This window comes from Plasmodium berghei (assembly GCF_900002375.2).
Source record: "Plasmodium berghei ANKA genome assembly, chromosome: 14".
In the NCBI taxonomy this organism is placed as follows: domain Eukaryota; phylum Apicomplexa; class Aconoidasida; order Haemosporida; family Plasmodiidae; genus Plasmodium; species Plasmodium berghei.
In genome coordinates this window covers 1,875,763-1,894,498 of record NC_036172.2, presented here as the reverse complement: position 1 = coordinate 1,894,498, position 18,736 = coordinate 1,875,763, and the positions used below count along the sequence as shown (strand labels likewise).

Genomic DNA, 18,736 nt, shown 5'->3' with positions numbered 1-18,736 from the left:
TAGATCGTTGTACAGACATGAATAATCATTATCTATTAATTTCTTTATATCAATCATAATAATGTATTTTCGATTTTGATTTTATATAACTCCAGATTTTATTTTTTTGAACAAATGCTTGGTGAGCAACAATTATTAATTGATTTCTGGATCGACTTAATGCAACATTTATTCGATTTTTATTTTCACAAAAATAATCAAATAAATCACCAGCAGATAATAGTTGTTCTGTACATTCTTGTGTTTTATGAATTTGTGTGCATATATTTTTTTCTGAAAAAAACTGACTATTATGATGTACATTAGTTTCTTTTTTTTCCTGTTCTGTTTTGTTTGCTGTATATTTTTTTTGAGCATCTGAGAAAAAAGATAAAACACAAGAAAATAAAATAATTTCTTTTTCTATGCCTTGAAAAGAATCTACTGTACTAACTTTTATCCTTTTTAAAATATCATAATTTTTTGACAATTTCATTTTATTTTGAATATAAATAGATTGATATCTAAATAAAGAAATAATTCCTATTTGATCTGGATTTATTTTATTAGAAATCATATTATCACAAATGTTTAAAATAATATTGGCTTCTAATGTATTAATAAAGTAAGAGTTACGATGTATTCCTTTATATTCCTTTCTTATAAGTATAAAATTTAAATGTGCATTATATTTATCATATATTATAGTATTTTGTTCTGTGCATTTTGCATTCTTAATATAATTATTGTAAAAAAGATGACTGCATATGTTGCTTATATCTGGATGACATCGATATTGTTTATTCATTATTATTAATTTATTAATATATAAATTATTTTGTTTATATTTTCCAATATTATTATAGCAATTTTCATAGTGTAAATTAAACATCTGTTCATATATTTCACTTTTATAATTTGAATATTCTAATTCTGTGAGTTTGGTTATTTGATCAACTAAGGTATTTACACTAATATTAGTTTGTGCATTTATTAAATTTGGGGTATCATAATTTCCAACAATTTCTTTATTTTCTTTACAATTCCTAAATTGTTTTATAAAAAAATATTTAATGAACAACTCATTTTCTATAAGTCTTGAAAATAAACTACGGCATAAATCGCTTTTACTTTTCATAACAAAACCCAATTGCATAATATCCCCTATAAGAATAATTTTTTTTATCGGATATCTTATAAAAAATTTTAAAAGTGTCAATTCGTCTATTTGGGTACATTCATCAGCAATTAAATAATTAATACTATCTTTAATTTTATTTAATTTTTCAAAAATATATAAACTTTTACATGTCCCTGCTATAACTCTTTTATTTTTGTACTTATTTTTTAAAATCATATATTTTTTTTCTTTTTTTAATACTTCAATTAATTTATTTATGTCTGTTATTTTATGTATTTTATTTGGCTTGATCAAATTGTTTATACTTGGGTTACTTCTATCACTTTCGGGTTCTTTAGAAGTTTCATATTGTTTGAACTCATTGTCATTTTCTTCTATACTTTTTTCGATATCACATATTTTATCATCGTTATTCCATTTTATGTTATTTTTATTCAATACATTTTTAGCATGATTTGTATTTTTCCCTTCATTTTGACTATCATTGAAATTGTTGCTTTTTACAGTATTTGTATCAAATTTTTCCAAATAATTTTTGATTTCTTCTGCATTTGTTTCCTCCTTTGAGGTTATACTAATAAAGTTTGTTATTAAAAAAGGGTTTATTTCAGATATGGTACCTATTCTTGAAAAATCATAAAATTCAAAATCACGTTTCAATTTTAAAAGTATATTGTCAACAGCAAAATTAGTATTGCACATTAGTATTATTTTTTTTTTTTGTTTTTCATTTATACTATTTTTAGATTTTTCCTCCTCTTTTATTTTGGTCAAAAGTGATTTATATTTTGGCATGGTATTTTCATATAACTCGGAATTTGAATCATATGTATGTCCTTTTTCTGATTCTTTTTTTTTTTGTTTTTTTTCATCTTTTATTAGTTTTTCTTCATATCCTAATATTTTATCTAAACACATAATTATGTTACATATTAGTGTACTTTTCCCAGATCCGAATATCCCATTAACTAATATACAGCTGCTTGTTTGTTCAATTTGTTTATTTTTATTTTGATTATCTATATCATTTACTCTTTCCTTTTTATATTCAAACCAGTTTATTACAGATTGTATTATTTCCTTTTGTTTTTTATTTAATTTTTTATTATTTTGTAAATTTTGTATTAATTCATTTTTATATTCAATATTCACATTATTTAACGGTATTAAGTTATTATAAGACTTTGCTATGCAATCCTTTACTCCCATTCGTTTCCCAACAAAATTGTAATATATAAACTTTTCATTATTATTCATATAGTTTATATTTTTATGAATATTTTTTTTATTATAATATATATTTTCTTCTTCTATATTTTTGTAAAAATAAAAGAGGTGTTTCAAATTATCTAAATGGTCAGACATTTTAATAAAAAATAGACATTTCTGGAAATTTATGGATTTATATTTTTTTAAAAAATAAAGAAATTCTTTTGATATTAATACATTTTTTTCCTTTTCAAATAGTTCACATATATATACAAAGGTTTCAAAATTTAAGGGGAATATTTCCAAATAATTATTTTTAAACCCATTCCATTTAGTAGTAAACAAAAGCAAGGCATCTTTATGAGTAGTGTATACATTATTTTCTCCATAATCACATTTTTTTCTTATTATAATTATATGATTGATATTTATATATTTTTTTATATTATTTTTAACATGTGTTATTCCATTTTTTTCTATCAATATTGCATTATCCGTATTTTTTTTTAAAAAATATTTAATCCCTGTGTTTTTTTTATTTTTTGTATTTAGAAAAGTCCCTTTACCATATTTGTTGGTATTTCCATCTTGTAAACTGTACACAAGTTCGACATTTTCCAATAATAGTATATAATTGTCCTCGGTATTATTTTTATAATTTTTTTTTTTATATTCTTCATTAAAATTCAAATTAGTTGTATTATTAGTAGTAATACTAGAAGTGGATATTCCATTCATTTTAGAAATGGGGGTAAGGTCTTTGTTTTTTGTATTTATGTTTTCATTTACAGATTTTAAGTTGGATTTTTTATACATATCGTCTTTTAATGCATATATTAAATTATCGTAAATATATATAAATTTATTTGTTATCTCATAATATATCTGAAATAGTGTAGCATTCATAAAGCACAAAATATATTCTGATTTATTAACAAAAAAATTAGGTATTTTAAAATATGGTAATTCGTTTAATTTATTTTTTATATCTTCTTTTTTTTTAGGAATAATTATATAAACAGGTAAAAATAAATTGTTTCTATTAATATGTTCAGTGTCATTTATACAAAAACTATTATTATTATTACTAAAAGAAAAAATATTATTAATTTTGTATATATCACAATATAAATTTTGTTCTGATATTAAGTGGGTTATCTTTTTGTCTGTTTCAAGAATTGTCTTCGCTTCCAACACATGAAGAGATGTATCCTTTTTAGTTAAAATTGAGTTATTTTTTTGGTCGTTTCCATTTTCTAAATATATATTTTCATTATAATTGTTAGACAGCAAATTATAAGTATTTTTCTCATAATTACCATTATATTTTTCATTATTAGTATTGCTATAATCCTTTTTGGGATTATCAGAATGTTTTGTATTTTCTAAAGAAGATGATAATCGATTTATATTGTCTAACTGTTCAAATTTATTATCATTTTCAATATTTCTATCTTTATTATCATAGTTAATTAACCCATCATTTAATTTTATTTTCATAGAGTTGTTAAAAACATTAATATGAGAAAAATGATTTTTACTAACAACTTGGCCAATATTAACTATTTCTTCATATTTATTACAATTTTCTCTATTTCCAGAAAAAAAAACAATTTTGGTATTTTTTTTCTTTTCATCTTTATCACAATCATAATTTGTATAAAAATGTAGTTCACATTCATTTTTATTTGTAATATGTATAGATCCATTTTTTTTATTTATAGAGCTGTCTTTTATTTGTTCGTTATATTTCTCAGAAAAATTTTCTAAATTATTTTGATTTCTTCCTTCATGTATAATGTTATCATAATTATTATTTTCTTTAGAAAAAACAAAATTTCTTTTTCGTGGATTTGAGAAAATTCTATTTTCTATCCCTAAATTATGTTCACTGTTTTTATAATATTCAATTTTTTGTTGGAATTCCTTTTCATCAAGTTTTTTCACATTTATACTACTATTTTTGGATATTCCACATTTTAATACATTGTGAAGATTTTTATTAAATTTATTTTTTTTAATAAAATTAGAGGTTTCTAAAATGTTGTTACTACCACTGGATGGTTTATTTAAAAAGTCGTTATAAACAATATAGGTTCCAAATGACATGTATTCATCATAAATAATATTTTCTTTTTTTTTTACAAATAATTTTTCTTCTAAAAAATTATATAGTTCTATTTCATTCTCTTTATCAACTATATACCCATCATACCATTTGGTGGTATTTTTTTTATTAAATAAATGAGTGGTTGTATATGTTATATTTGTCATGTTTTTCTTATCCATAGAAATATAGCTTTCTTTATTTATATTAGTAAATTGTGTTCCTATATTTTCTATTATTTCATTGTCCATATTGTCCAATTCATTTTGTTCATAGTCTTTACTTTTGTCATTAGTTGGCTCTATTTTCCTAGGTACTTCAAATTTCCTATTAGTATGTGCATATTTATCTATTCTTTTAGATGGAACTAATATTTCTTTTGGTCTTAATAACTCTTCTCTTTTTATCTGGTAATTTTTATTAAAATTGATAGCCTCATGTTTTTTTTTTATTTTTTTACTATGTGTATTATCATGTTCCTTGGAAAATTCACTTCCTCTTTTCCGAGAATCATCATTTATAATTTCATTTGTTATTTCACTTTCAACATAATTATAAATATCAACAAATTGTACTAAATTATTAGATAGTTCGATTTCTTCTTCTATGCTTTCAAAATTTGTGATGTTACTAATAAAACTTTCCACGCAAATCCTATTTGAATTTAATAGATATATTTTCGTTACACCATAGCTAATTAATATTTCACAGTATCCATCTTTCCATTTTTTATTTTTTTGGGTTTTCTGATGCGTATACAAGCATTCATATGTTCTTTTAACTGTGTTGCAATGCATTCAAGGCTAGCGAAATAATGTGACTTATATATATAATATGTGGTACTTCCAAGGAATTGAAAATAAAATAAACCACACGTTTAAATAATCCTTAATATTTATAAAATAAATAAATTACGAAAAAAGTGTGTTAAAAAATATATGCAAAAGTGATACCAAGTTGCACATTTAAAAATACACAACAAAACTCATAATAAAACTGCGTGTGTTATAAAACTTAAAAAATAAAAAAAATAAAAAATTAGTAGATTAATTTTCAAAGTTTATTTTGGTATTTATTTTATTTCAGCAAATCATAATTTTTCTCTAATAGTAATATAGTGATATAATAATATATATTATGTGATACATGCTTAATTGCATTTATATTTATACATTTCCTTTGTAAGAACATTCAATAATTTGTATATCCTAGTTATATGTAATAAATTGGTACTTTTCTTTTTTATAAAATGTGGTTTATTGTTATTATTTTTGAGTTTTTTTTTTTATGAACAGCCATTTTTTTCAAAATATGTTAATAAAATATTTAAAAAAGTTCAATAAAATGCCATAAAATATATGAACGTTCATAAATATAATATATTTTTTTTTCATATTAAAAATGTTTATATATATTTCACAAAATGAAAATTATTCGAAAATATATACAAAAAAACGGAAAATATAATTATGATATAATATTGGTAGTTGTTATAAAATAAAACTACCTAAATGTATAAATGCGTGTGTGTAACTGGTATAAATATGGATATCTATATAGAAATCTACACATATTCGGATAAATTATACATACACACGTATATAAACAACAAAACTATAAAATCAATGTACATGCGCATTTTAAAAGAGAAAAAATAAAAACCGCATACCCCCAAGAATATAAAAGTAAACAATAAGTTGTAACGAAATCCTTATGCAATTTTAATGTAGCAATGTCGTATTGTGTGCATGGATTATTATTTTTTTTATTAATTGTTCCTATTCCTTAGTGTTATCATGTTCATCTTTCAATTTGTTCATGCTTGTATCAGACTCCATATTGTGAAAATTACTGCTATTAAAATTTGCAAACATGGTATTTAAATTAAAATCTGTATCCATAGTATTATTGTAATTTCTGCTCGTATCAATTGAGGGTATAAAATTGCTTGATAAATTTTCTTGTTGTATATTATTAATTGATAAGTCATTTGTTTTGCTAATACTTAATTCTGAATTGTTAAATAAATCACTTTGTTCCATATTTATACTTTCCCATGTATTGTTGAAATGTTTATTTTTGTAAAAATGGTCTATTAAAATGGAATTATAATTTTGTAAGTTATCATCTCCTTTTATTTTGTTAAATATATCAAGAAACATATTATCAACAATTTCACGCAAGTATGCACTAACTGAAGTGGGAGTATTATAAAGTTTACAATTCGTTACTATTAAATATACATCATCAATAAATAAGCTTAGATTATTATATTTTCTTTTTTTACATCGGAAAATTATTTTATTTATATACATTGGTTTTTTTATAACACTATAATACATAGGTGCATATGTTTCGTTAACTTGATTTAAAAATGCTTTATAATTTAATACTTGTGATATATCTTTCATAATTGTTAATAGTTTTTCATTAAAATTTTCGATTATTTCTTTTATATTATTATACGTATTTCCTTTTTTCAATTTTGTTCGGCTTGATTCATCAGGATTTTTATCAATGCGTGCATTTAAATTTACACTATTTTCTGATACCATACTAGAACATCGAATATATTTTTCAGTTGTTGAATTAGCTTTATTCATATATTCATCAGCATTACTAATATGTTTGCCTTTTTTATCTTCATTATAATATTTGTCTTTCTTTCTTTTTTTTTTTTTTCTATCATTTTCATCCTCTACATCTGAGCATTTAATATTACTTTTTTTTTTCCCAGAATCAATCATATTATATTCATCGTCTTTTATTTGTCTATCATACTCTTCTCTATTGATTTCCCATTTTTTATTTTGGTGTTCGTTATTTGTAGCATTATTATATGACTTTTGATTGGATTGTAATTTTCCACCTTTTCTGTTTTTGCTTATTGATAAGTTGCTTTTTGCATTATTATTATATATATTTTTATCCTTACGTTTTAATGTTGTGTTTTGTCTGTATCGTTTATTATTTTTTTTGATATTTATAGAATAATTTGTATTCATAAATTTTTTATTAATTATTTTTCCATTATTATCCCCAGATAAATCATATATGTTTTTTTTTTTTGTATCTTTATTTTTAGCATATTCATTACCATGTGTAAATTTATCTTTTAATTTTTTTTTCTCTGTTTTTAGATTATTTTGTTCAGAATATTTTTTATCAGTATTCCAATGTTTTATGTCATCTCCTACAGTTGGGAATATATTAATAATAGTTTTAAAACTTTCAGGGGTTTCTAAATTTTTTTTTTTATGTTTTTTATATTTTCTTTTTTTAACAATTCCATTGTTAAATAATATATTATCGTTAATAGTTATTTGATCGTTATATGTATATGAATCATCTCCATTTTTTTTTGGATTCAATTGATTTATTTCTACTGCATCTAAATTTCTCTGTTCTGATTCTTTATTTTGCATAAGAGTAAAATATTTTTTTATCAGGGTTCTAAAATGTTTCCATTTTAAAAAAGTTTCAATATTTTTTTTTCCATAAATATATAAAGTTTGTACATTCTCAATATAATTATTTTCACTGGTGATATATTTCTCAACACCTTTGAATGAATTTTTTAATAAAATTTCTTTTCTTTTTTTCATTATTTCAAATTTATAATTTTTGTTAGGATTTATTTCACATTCTTTGTAGTTGTTTTCATAATTATCAGCTCGTAAATCTGCATCTATATTTCCATAATTTTCTCCAGATTCAGTAAATTCATAAATACTCATAGAGTTGTCACGTTTTCTAATATATATTCTAGTCCATTTTAGGCAATGAATTAATTTATAATTATTTTCATTATCTTCTATATTATTATTTTTTGCTTGCATTTCTCTTATAATTTCTAATTCTTTTTTTTCTTCTTCTTCTTCTTCTGATTCATCATCAAAAAATTCATTTTTTTTTTTTTTTTTTCCAATTTCGTTATCATGTAAACCACCTCCTAATTGTGAATCTGAACCCGAAGATGTACCCATATCTGATGAACATGCAGAATCATCATTAATTGATTCTTTAAAAAAATCTTTAATTAATTTCACTCTATTCTTTTCTACTTTTTTTGTTCGTTTAATGTTTATATCCCCAGAATGTGTAATAGTATTATTAGTTAATTTATTTAGTTCATCAACGTTATTAAAAAAACTTGTTATTTTTTTCTCATTTAAATATAAAACATTATTATTATATTTTAAATATACTGGAAAATGTAAATTTTTAAACTGCTCTAAAATAATTTTTTTAATCATTGTAATATATATAATTTTGTTTTGATTTGTTATAGTTCCATTTTCGATATATTTCCTCAATTTATTTATTTGATCATTTCTATTCATTTTTTTAATATTTATCATACTAAATCCAACATTTAAAAGAATGTTAATAATATCCTTTCCACTTAAATATTCTATAACTCTATAAATATTTATAAAATTTATGTTTTGTGTAATTTCTTTATTATTAAATTCGTCAACATAATTTTGTGTTTCTCGAATTTGTTTATTTTTTAGGTTTTGATAATTTTCTAAATATTTCATATATTTTTTTTTTCCTTTATCTTTTCTAGCCAAATTAAATGTGTTATTTATTAAATAGTAATTTCCATGTTCTTTTTTATTTTCTTTTTTGTTTATATCTTGATCGTATTTATTTATTTCTTCATCATATTCTTCAATTCCAGATAATTCGTTATATGAATTTTTTTTTGTGTTTTCAATTTGAGTCTCATTTTTAAATTCATCTTTCCCTTTGCTCATACGTTTATTAGCATTAAAATAACTGAAGTTATATTTACCTTTTCCATGAAAAGTATATCCTTTATTATCTTTTGCAAAGTTTGTATATCCTTTTTTTTTTGTTTCATTTTTTTGAAAAAAAATATTTTGTACAGAATTTCTTCCTTTATATTTCAAGTTTTGTTGATATTTTTGTTTTTTTAAATAAGCGTTATTTTTACAAATTGATGCATCATTGTAATTGCTATTGTCTATAGAATTCTTTTTATTTCCAATTTTTTGTTGTATTTTTTCGTTACATATAATGTGATTAAATAGGTAAAAAGCATAGGAATAGTTCTTTTTGTTTTTTTTTTTATTATCGCCATCATTTTTATTTTTATTTTTTTTCCTTTTTTCATCATTTGAACTATTGCTATGTTTATCATCATCGGCACTTTCATCATTATCTTCTTCACTAAAGCTAAAATCACTAAGTTCACTAAAACTGTTTTCTCCCTTATTTACTTTATTATTTTTTTTTTTTTTATGATATATTTTTTCTTCCTTATTTTCTTCATCAATCATTTCAAAAATATCACTATCTTGTTTATTCTTCAATTCCCTTTTTCTATATTGATTCAAATTTTTTTTTTTTTTTTTTCTCAAATTTTTTTTATCATACCTTTCAAAATTATCATCACTATAAATATTATTAATTTGGTCATTATCATTGCTAGTTGCATTCGAAGTAGTATCATTGTCTTTTTGATCATAATAAAATTGATATTTATTTTTTCTTATTTTTAATTTTTGCTGTGTATTTTTAAGTTTGTTTTTCTTTTTCTTTTTATTCAAAGAATCATATTTTTTATTATATATCGTTTTTTTTTTTCGACCTATTTCCTGTTTTGTATTATTATTATTGTTGTTGTTACTATATTTCGAAGTAGACAGGTTGGTTGAATAATCTTTTAATATATTCCAAGGGGAGCAAGATATAAGATATCTAATATATAGAAAATAATTAATAAGATTTTTATCATAAAAATGAGAACCAACATAATGATAATTGTCTATCATATCAATATATATATCTTCTTTATTTAAAGAAAATTGTATAGACTTAGCTTCTGATTTATAACAATATTTGTCATAAATAATTTTCATTTTTTTTTTAATATTAATAATGTTATTATTAGCTCTTTCTTTTTCTATATTTAAAAGAAAAATAATTTTATTTAATTTTTCTTGATTTTCTAAAATATTTTTAAAATTTATTCCTTCATATTTATATAATTGTATAAAATGATAAATACATTCTAATATACAAACATTTTTCGATTTATATGAATTTTTGTTATTTCTATCATCTCTGTATTCTTTACTTAAAATAAAATTTATATCGACTGATTTTACAATTGCATTAATATCTTTATCATTTATAAATGTATTTAATTTTGTTTTTAATATTTCTTTTATTTTTTTACTGTCTTTTATTTGATGTTTTGTTATTAATTTGATTAGCCAACTTCTTATATAATTTCTTTTTTCATCTATATATTTTTTATAAAATGGATTATATGTACTTACATGCATATCTAGAAAACCAACATTATAAAATATACAATTTGTGTAATTAATATTTAAATAATTTTCATTTCCTTCTCTGTATTGATTGTTTATATTTTCTACATATATATTATTCGAATTATATTTCTCCATATTTTCTATTTCTTCAAAATGATTTAAATCATTTTTATTATAATTATTGGTTTTATATTGATCAGATTTATTCATTTGGTTTTCATATTGATCATTATGTTTGTTCGAATTGTTTATATTATTTCCTATGCAATTTATGATTCCATTATTTTCTTTTATATTTTTACAGATTTTTATATCGACATAAAATGGCTTGATGTAATATTTTTTTCCATTATTTGATATATTTCTTATAAGTAAAAAATCGGTATTATAAAACATATTAGAATCATCTTTGTCATTACTATTTGGAATATTAGAATGATGATTCTTTTCATTTATGCTATGCTTAGCAGTGCTTTCATTTTGTATGTTTGAATAATTTTTTATTTCCGAGTTTGTATGTATATGTTCATTATGTATGCTTTTTTCTCCAGAATTAAATGAATTTATATTTTGTTGATTTTCAATAAAAACATTATCAGAATGATTTATATTTTCCACATTTTTAAACATGTCATTTTTTTGAAAATGATTTACATCAACAAGATGTTCATTTATTGCTTGTGATGGTTCGTCAAATATGGAATAGTCGTCATTTTCTTTATGCATAGAATATACAGGAATTGTAAATAATAATGCTTTAAATATTTCATTTTCAATAAATGTAAGTTTTTGATTTTGTTTTTTAATTTTAATAGGAACACCAAAATAATTAATATAATCTTTTATAACATTAATTTCACCAAATGGTTCTATATATTTTTTTAATTTATTTTTATATTCAAGGGAATATAAACTTTCATCATCTTTTGTTGTAAAATAGTGATTTATTTTACTATTCATTCCTAATTTTAATATAATAAATGGATCTTTTTCAACATATTCTAAAATGATTAATGGGCTATCATCATTTAATAGTAAGCATGAATTGTTATAAAAAAAAAAAGCATGGTTATCTGTTTTGCCATTTATGTTATTATCAATGTTTATATTTTCATTTCCATCATCTTCGTCAAATATGGAATGATCATATGCTTTTTCAATTGCCCATGCATCTAAAATGTGGGAATCAAAATTAAAATTTTCATTATTCAAAATGTTTACAATATTTTTAAAAGTTTTTCTAATATAATAGTTTTTATTATTTCCATTAAAATATTTATTTGCATTTTCATATTTGTCTATACTACATATACTAAGATGTTTGCTATTTTTAATATTTTGACGATTTCCTAATTTAAAAAATTTGTTTATTGGGTGGTTAAAATAGGAGTGTGTTTTAGCAACTTCAGGAATAATATAATTCCAATATGACGAAATAATTAAATTTTCATCTTTTTGTGCCAAATAGTTTTTTTCTATATTTTTCCACCCCCATGGCACTGCATCTTCAGCTTCGTCATCCTTGTCAGCCCCATCAATTTCTTCTAAATTTTCTAATTCGTGAAATTTGTTAAAATCATCATTTAATATCATTTTAGATTTCTTATATTCATGATAATATTTATGTATGCCTGTTCTAAAATCGAGCTTATGAAATCTCGAAAAAGCTATTACACCTTTTTTATTGGATAACTCAAAACTATAATAATAATCCTTTGTCATTTGACTGTTGACATATACATTATTATATGATAGAATCATATTTTCAATTTCATGAGGATTATTTTTTTTATAATAATTATCTAATTTTAAATGTGAGAAAAATATTATATTTTTTGTTTTTTTTAAAATATTTTCAGCACATTCTAATCTATTTTTTTTGTTGTTAATAAAATAACTATCATCAAATTTAATAATCTTATTTGTTTTTTTCATTTTTTCTAAAGTTGTTAAAACACCTTCTTCATCAATATTAGATAAATTAGAAGTTTTTTTATTAATAATTCGATAAGTTTCTTCTTTTTCATTTAAAATATTATTATGAAAGTTTATTGTCCCTACGTTTTGATATTCATCAGGTTTATAAATTAAACATTTTAAAAGAATATCTGAATATTTTTTTTCTTTTAAAAAAATATTTCTTAACATATATGAAATATAATCATTTTTTTCGACTTCATGTAATAGCTTCTCATTTAGTTTATCAAAAATATAATTTTCATTATATTGAATATCAGCCATTTTAAATTCATTCATAATTTTAGTAAAATTTCCTAAATATATTTTTGATTCTTTTTGTCTATTCATATTATTATGATCAATATCTAGATATGTATTAAAATCCATATAAAACATTTCATTTTTTTTTTTTTTTTTTAATAATTTATTATTATTCACATAATGATATGTATGATAATATTTTTCATTAAAATGCTCAGAACATTCATCATCATTTTCTTCATGATTATAATTACCTTTATGTTTTATCATATTAGAAATTATTTTATTTTTATCAGAATCTAAAATATTGTTTCCATTATTATGATCTATATTTTGACTATCTTTGATAATATTGGAATTATTTATATGTCTATTTGTATCAATTACAACATTTTCATTTAATTTATTAACTAAATTAGTATTTTTATTTATATCACAAGGATTTATTATATGATTTTCATTTTGAATTATATTAGTGTTTTTATTTCTAAGGATAGACGATTTCATATTTTTCAAAAGATGTGGATCAGAAAATAAAGAATTGTGATATATATTTTGCATATGCTTTAAACTTGATCGATTTTTTATTTTTTTTTTTAATTTATTATTTTTTTGTGGATATTTATCATCATTTGTTCCAAAAATTTCTTGAATTATATTTTCATTTTGTAAAATATTTTTATCCAAATTTCTATTTTTAAAAATATAATTTGTGTAATCATCACTATTAAATGGATAAATTGAATTATTATAGTTATAATTTTTTATGTACTTATAATTTAAGAGCATAAATATATAACTGTTATTTATTATATGATTTCCAAATAGTTCAATTTCACTTTTTAAGTTATCATTATTTATACTATGATAATATTCTTGATATATATTTTTAAAAATATTGTGATCATTATTATTTTGCTTTAGATGCGTATAATTATCTTTATTATTGTAATTATTGCCAAATGAATAAACAACGGAATTGTAAAAATCGGTTTTTTCTTTGTTTAAATCAAAATCTTTTATAATTTCGTGTTCTTCATTTATTTGCGAATAAACATTATTTACATTTTCTACATCATCTTTATCGCCATTTATATTGCCCCCTTCAACATCATTCATAATAAGTATGTTATCATTTATATTACTTTTATTCAATTCATAGTTTGATATATATTTATCATCATCATTTTTGCAATATTCATCTTCTAATTTTAATTTTTCTTTTTTTTCACCATCAAAAAAAAAGTCGCTAATTTGTTCAGATATTTCATCACTGTTTTTAAGATCAGTTATTTTTTCCTTTTTGTCAAGGAATTCTATATCTATAAAATCATTTACATTTACAACTTCATTTGCATCGTCGTTTACATTTTCAAATGCGATTTCAATTTGTTGTTTTTTTCCATACCCTATTTCTTCCTCGTTGTAGTCATTTATAATATCCATCAAACTGTCATTTTTGTCACTAAATTTACTGCTATCCTTTTCAGAAAATATAAGCTCACATTCTAATGTTTCAATTTTATCTTTTTCATTTTCGTTTTTATTATATTTACCACCCAAACTATCGTCGTTAAAATGAAATTCTTTATCTAAATCAAAATCTAATATATTATCACTAATATTATTTTTATATTCCTCAAATTTATTTTGATCTGATTTTATTTCGTCAATAAAATTATCATTTAAATTATTGGGAATATAATCATGGACATCATTATGATATATGTTATTATTTATTATGTCGATTTGAGAATTTTCTTCATATATACTTATATTGTCTATATTTTTTCCTATTTCATCAGTGTGTGGATTATTATTTATTTCATTTTTAGAATGAATTTGATTTTCTTTTAAGTGTTGTGAATAAATGTTATTTTTTTTTTTTGGTGGATTCATAAATTCATTCATATAATTATTTTCATTTTTTATAAATTTTTTTAAATCTACATTTTTATAAAAACATAAATTTTTATTTTTAACATTATTTAATTTGCTTTCATCAAATATATCTTGAATTTCAATATAATCTGTATTATGAATGTTAATGTAATTATTTACTAATTTATTATTAAAACTTTCTAATAAATAATTTGAAGAAAAGTTATTTGACTCGAAACTTAGAATATTCGATTCTAAATCGTTAGAGTGTACATTATTTTTGTCTATATAATATTTATTTTTATTTTCATTTTTTCTCTTTATTTTTTTATAATTTAGTATATTTTGATCATTATAAAAATTTATTAAATTATCTGTTTTGTAGCATTTGTCTATATTTTGATATTTTATCATATTATAAAGTTCATAAGAGGTTTTATAAAATACATTTTCGTTTTCCTTAACATATGCAGGTAAATAGCCATTACACATGTGCGTATTTATATCATTATGTTTTGTTTTATTATTATGATCGTTGCTGTTAATTAAGTTTTGTTTGCTTAAAAATTTCCTTCTATCTTCTTTCTTTTTCCATATCAATTCATTATTTTTTAATATTTTTAGTAACAAATTTTCCTGATTTAACCCCAAAGTATTGTTTTTTTTTTTTTTTTCAGTCAATTCCTGACCTGACTTGTTCATATTATTTAGGGTTATATTTCCTCCCTTTTCATTCAAATATATATATGCATTATCTTTTCTTTTTAAATCATTATTTTCTATATTTAGAAAAGAATCAGTTAAATCCATTTTATCCCCTTCTTTTTCTTCGCTCTTTTTTTGTTTTTTAATATTTTTTTTTATATTCACAATGTTGCGAAGAAGAATAAAATACTTTCATTTATTTTGTCAGCATTTTATTATAGGGAATTATATTAACTGAAAAAAAGTAAACTATTGTTTACTTAAATAAGTACAAGAAAAAGTGGAATATATATTATATTTGTAATATATAGTGATGGTATAACTTAAACAGAAACAATGTTTATACAAAAAAAGTAAAAAAAAAAATAAAAGCAAAGCAAAGTTATTATGGAATGGATAAAACAAATAGTAGTAAAAATGTATATTTTGTAAAAAATTAATCACCAATTATTTTATTTTAAAAAAATATTATATGTTTTGCTTGTAATAGTTCATATATATATTTCACTTAAAATAATGTTGCTATATATATGCCATTTTATGAACAATATGCACAAAATTTTGCATGGTAACATAAAGTGGCTATTTTTTTTTTTTATGTATTTTTTTGTTGATATTATAAATATATTAATATATATTTTATCTATAATAATAAATAAGTGTAGTCATATATTTTTAATTTTTTTAATTTTCAATATATTTATATAAGTATGAAATATATTATATCCCTTTTGAAATATATTTTCTCATTTTAAAATACGATTAAAAGATAGGTACTTTGCTTACATTTAAAAAAAGTATATATATACATTTGGGGGTTGCAAAAAAATATTAGTTTGAACTATAATCGAATTAGTATTTATATAAATTTAAAAAAATGTGTAAATTTCAAGCATTAACAATAGAAATAAGTCCTTTGTTTCAAATATAAATTTTACACAAAAAATCAAATTTTTATAAAGTATATACCGTATATGTAAACTTGTATCCTTATTCACAATATTGTACTATATATGTGTAACTATATTATTGAAAATAATTATATTAGAAATTATTTTTCCACTAATCTCCAAAACACCAACAAAATATAATTTGTATGCCCATATATACATGTATAAAATAAATAAGACATGTCAAGCTTTCATATAGATAAGTATAATATTTTTTATTGTAAAAATGTAATATAAAGAAAATAAAAAAATAACAAAATCAAGAAATATTGAAAAATAGACTAAATAATAGTAGGAATATGGGCCTTCAAAAATTCAAAAATAATTTGTTGATAATCCGAAATACAATAAAATGTAGACATAAAAAAAGGTATGGATTTTGGGGTAGTCATAATATTTGTTCAAATAATACAGACAAAAATAATTTAAAACTCCAAATCAATGGAAAAAATGAAATTAATTTATTAAAAATTTTAACAAATAAAAATATAACGTCAAATAATGTAACTACAAATAGTGATATTGTAAATACTATTGAAAATTTTCGGATTTTTGAGAAAAAAAATAGTTTAGAATTTGATAGAATCATATACAAACCAGATAACTACGAAGAATTAAAAGAATTTGTAAAAGGTATAGAAAAAAATGAAAAAATAATAAACGATTATGAGATTTATTATTATGAAGAAAATATTAGTAATATAAAACTAAATAGAAATCAAGAAAAGAATGAAATATTTATAAATATAGAAGATATATTAAAAGATAAAAAAATAAGTAGTTATGAAAAAAAAAATTTTCTTGAAAAAAAAAAAATAAATAATCTTTATTATTATAATATACAAAGATATGAAGAAAATTCTGATCCATCTTCTTTATTAATTGATAAAAGACGATTAACAAAAAGTGAATATAGATATCAATATATATCAACAATTTTACCATATATATGTTTTGCTTTTATGCTATTTTTTCCACATTTTTTAATATGTTTATATATACCATATATAAAAGAAAAAAATAAAAAGCATCGAGAAATATGTAAAGTTATTCAAATAAAACAAAATATACATTTATATAAAGATATAAAAACTGATAATATTACAAGTATATTAGACAATAATATTAAAACAATTGTTTTATTTTATAATAGTAAATTATTTTTAAATAAATATATTAAATCATTAATGATAGACTTATCCAGAATTTTTAAAAATAATTCTATACCTATTAATATTGTAGGTATAGATACATCAATACAAAATATACCATATAATGTTATAAAAGATATTAATCATAATCATTATCCGTTACTTTATTTTATTTTACCATATCATTATGATAATGATAGTGCTGTTCTTAAAATTGAAAATCCATTTGCTCTTGAAAATATTCTTTTTCAAATAAAGGATTTTGTTTATATTCCCGAAACGGTTATACAACAAGTAAAGGTTTGTATATAATATATTATCAAAATATTAAAAACTTATGATTCCTTTCATTTGTTATGTCTATTATATTCCTTTTTCATGAAAAATATGTACATGAATTGGGGTGTATAAAATATATTAATTATTTTTTTTGAAATATTTATATTTTTTTATTATTTCCAGGAGCTAAGCATTAGGACTAAACTTCTCAAAAAATGCATATTTGAGCATGAAATACTTGGAAATAAAAAAGAAGATATTTTATATGAATATGGAAGTGAGTTAGCTCATTTTTCTTGCCTTCAATATAATAACAAATTAATCTTTTGATCAATAGTTGTTTAAAAATATATATAATTTAATTTATTGTACATAATAATGTCCAAATATATGGTTTATATTTTTATGTAATATATCGAAAAGTTACACACATATATATATATGTATGCAAAATTTTGAAAATATATACTTTTGTTTTTTTACTAATTATTATCCAAATATCATAAATTTCAATTTTGGATTTATTTTTTAAACTTATTTATTATTATCATTTTAATTTGTATTTTATATTAACACAATACCAAATATTAATTATTTAAATATGGAAAACTAAGCCCTAAAAATGGCTTGTTAAAAAAAAAAAATTAATAAATAAAAGCGGGCACAGTATTGTAACTAGCCAATAATATTTATTTGATAAATAAAAAGAGAAATAAGATGAGTTAAAGCATTGTATATGCTAAGTATCGAAATTAGTTTGTATATAAAAATAAAACGAAAATAGTATGCTTTTTATGAAAAAA

At 20.4% G+C, this 18,736-nt stretch overlaps 3 protein-coding genes across 3 annotated transcripts; 1 reads left to right on the top strand and 2 right to left on the bottom strand.

The window, feature by feature from the left end:
* Positions 1 to 49: 49 nt before the first annotated feature.
* On the bottom strand, positions 50 to 5,233 carry PBANKA_1448800 (helicase, putative; the record flags this gene model as incomplete). The annotated part of the gene is made up of 1 exon (XM_034567858.1): positions 50 to 5,233. One exon carries the CDS (start codon positions 5,231 to 5,233, stop codon positions 50 to 52), a length of 5,184 nt encoding a protein of 1,727 aa, XP_034424313.1.
* Positions 5,234 to 6,214: 981 nt separating this feature from the next.
* Positions 6,215 to 15,658, bottom strand: PBANKA_1448700 (bromodomain protein, putative; the record flags this gene model as incomplete). Its single annotated transcript, XM_034567857.1, has 1 exon — positions 6,215 to 15,658. The coding sequence occupies one exon, from the start codon at positions 15,656 to 15,658 to the stop codon at positions 6,215 to 6,217; it is 9,444 nt and encodes a 3,147-aa protein (XP_034424312.1).
* Positions 15,659 to 16,802: 1,144 nt separating this feature from the next.
* PBANKA_1448600 (conserved Plasmodium protein, unknown function) lies at positions 16,803 to 18,263 on the top strand (the record flags this gene model as incomplete). Its single annotated transcript, XM_034567856.1, has 2 exons — positions 16,803 to 17,954; positions 18,117 to 18,263. 2 exons carry the CDS (start codon positions 16,803 to 16,805, stop codon positions 18,261 to 18,263), a joined length of 1,299 nt encoding a protein of 432 aa, XP_034424311.1.
* Between the last annotated feature and the right edge of the window lie 473 nt (positions 18,264 to 18,736).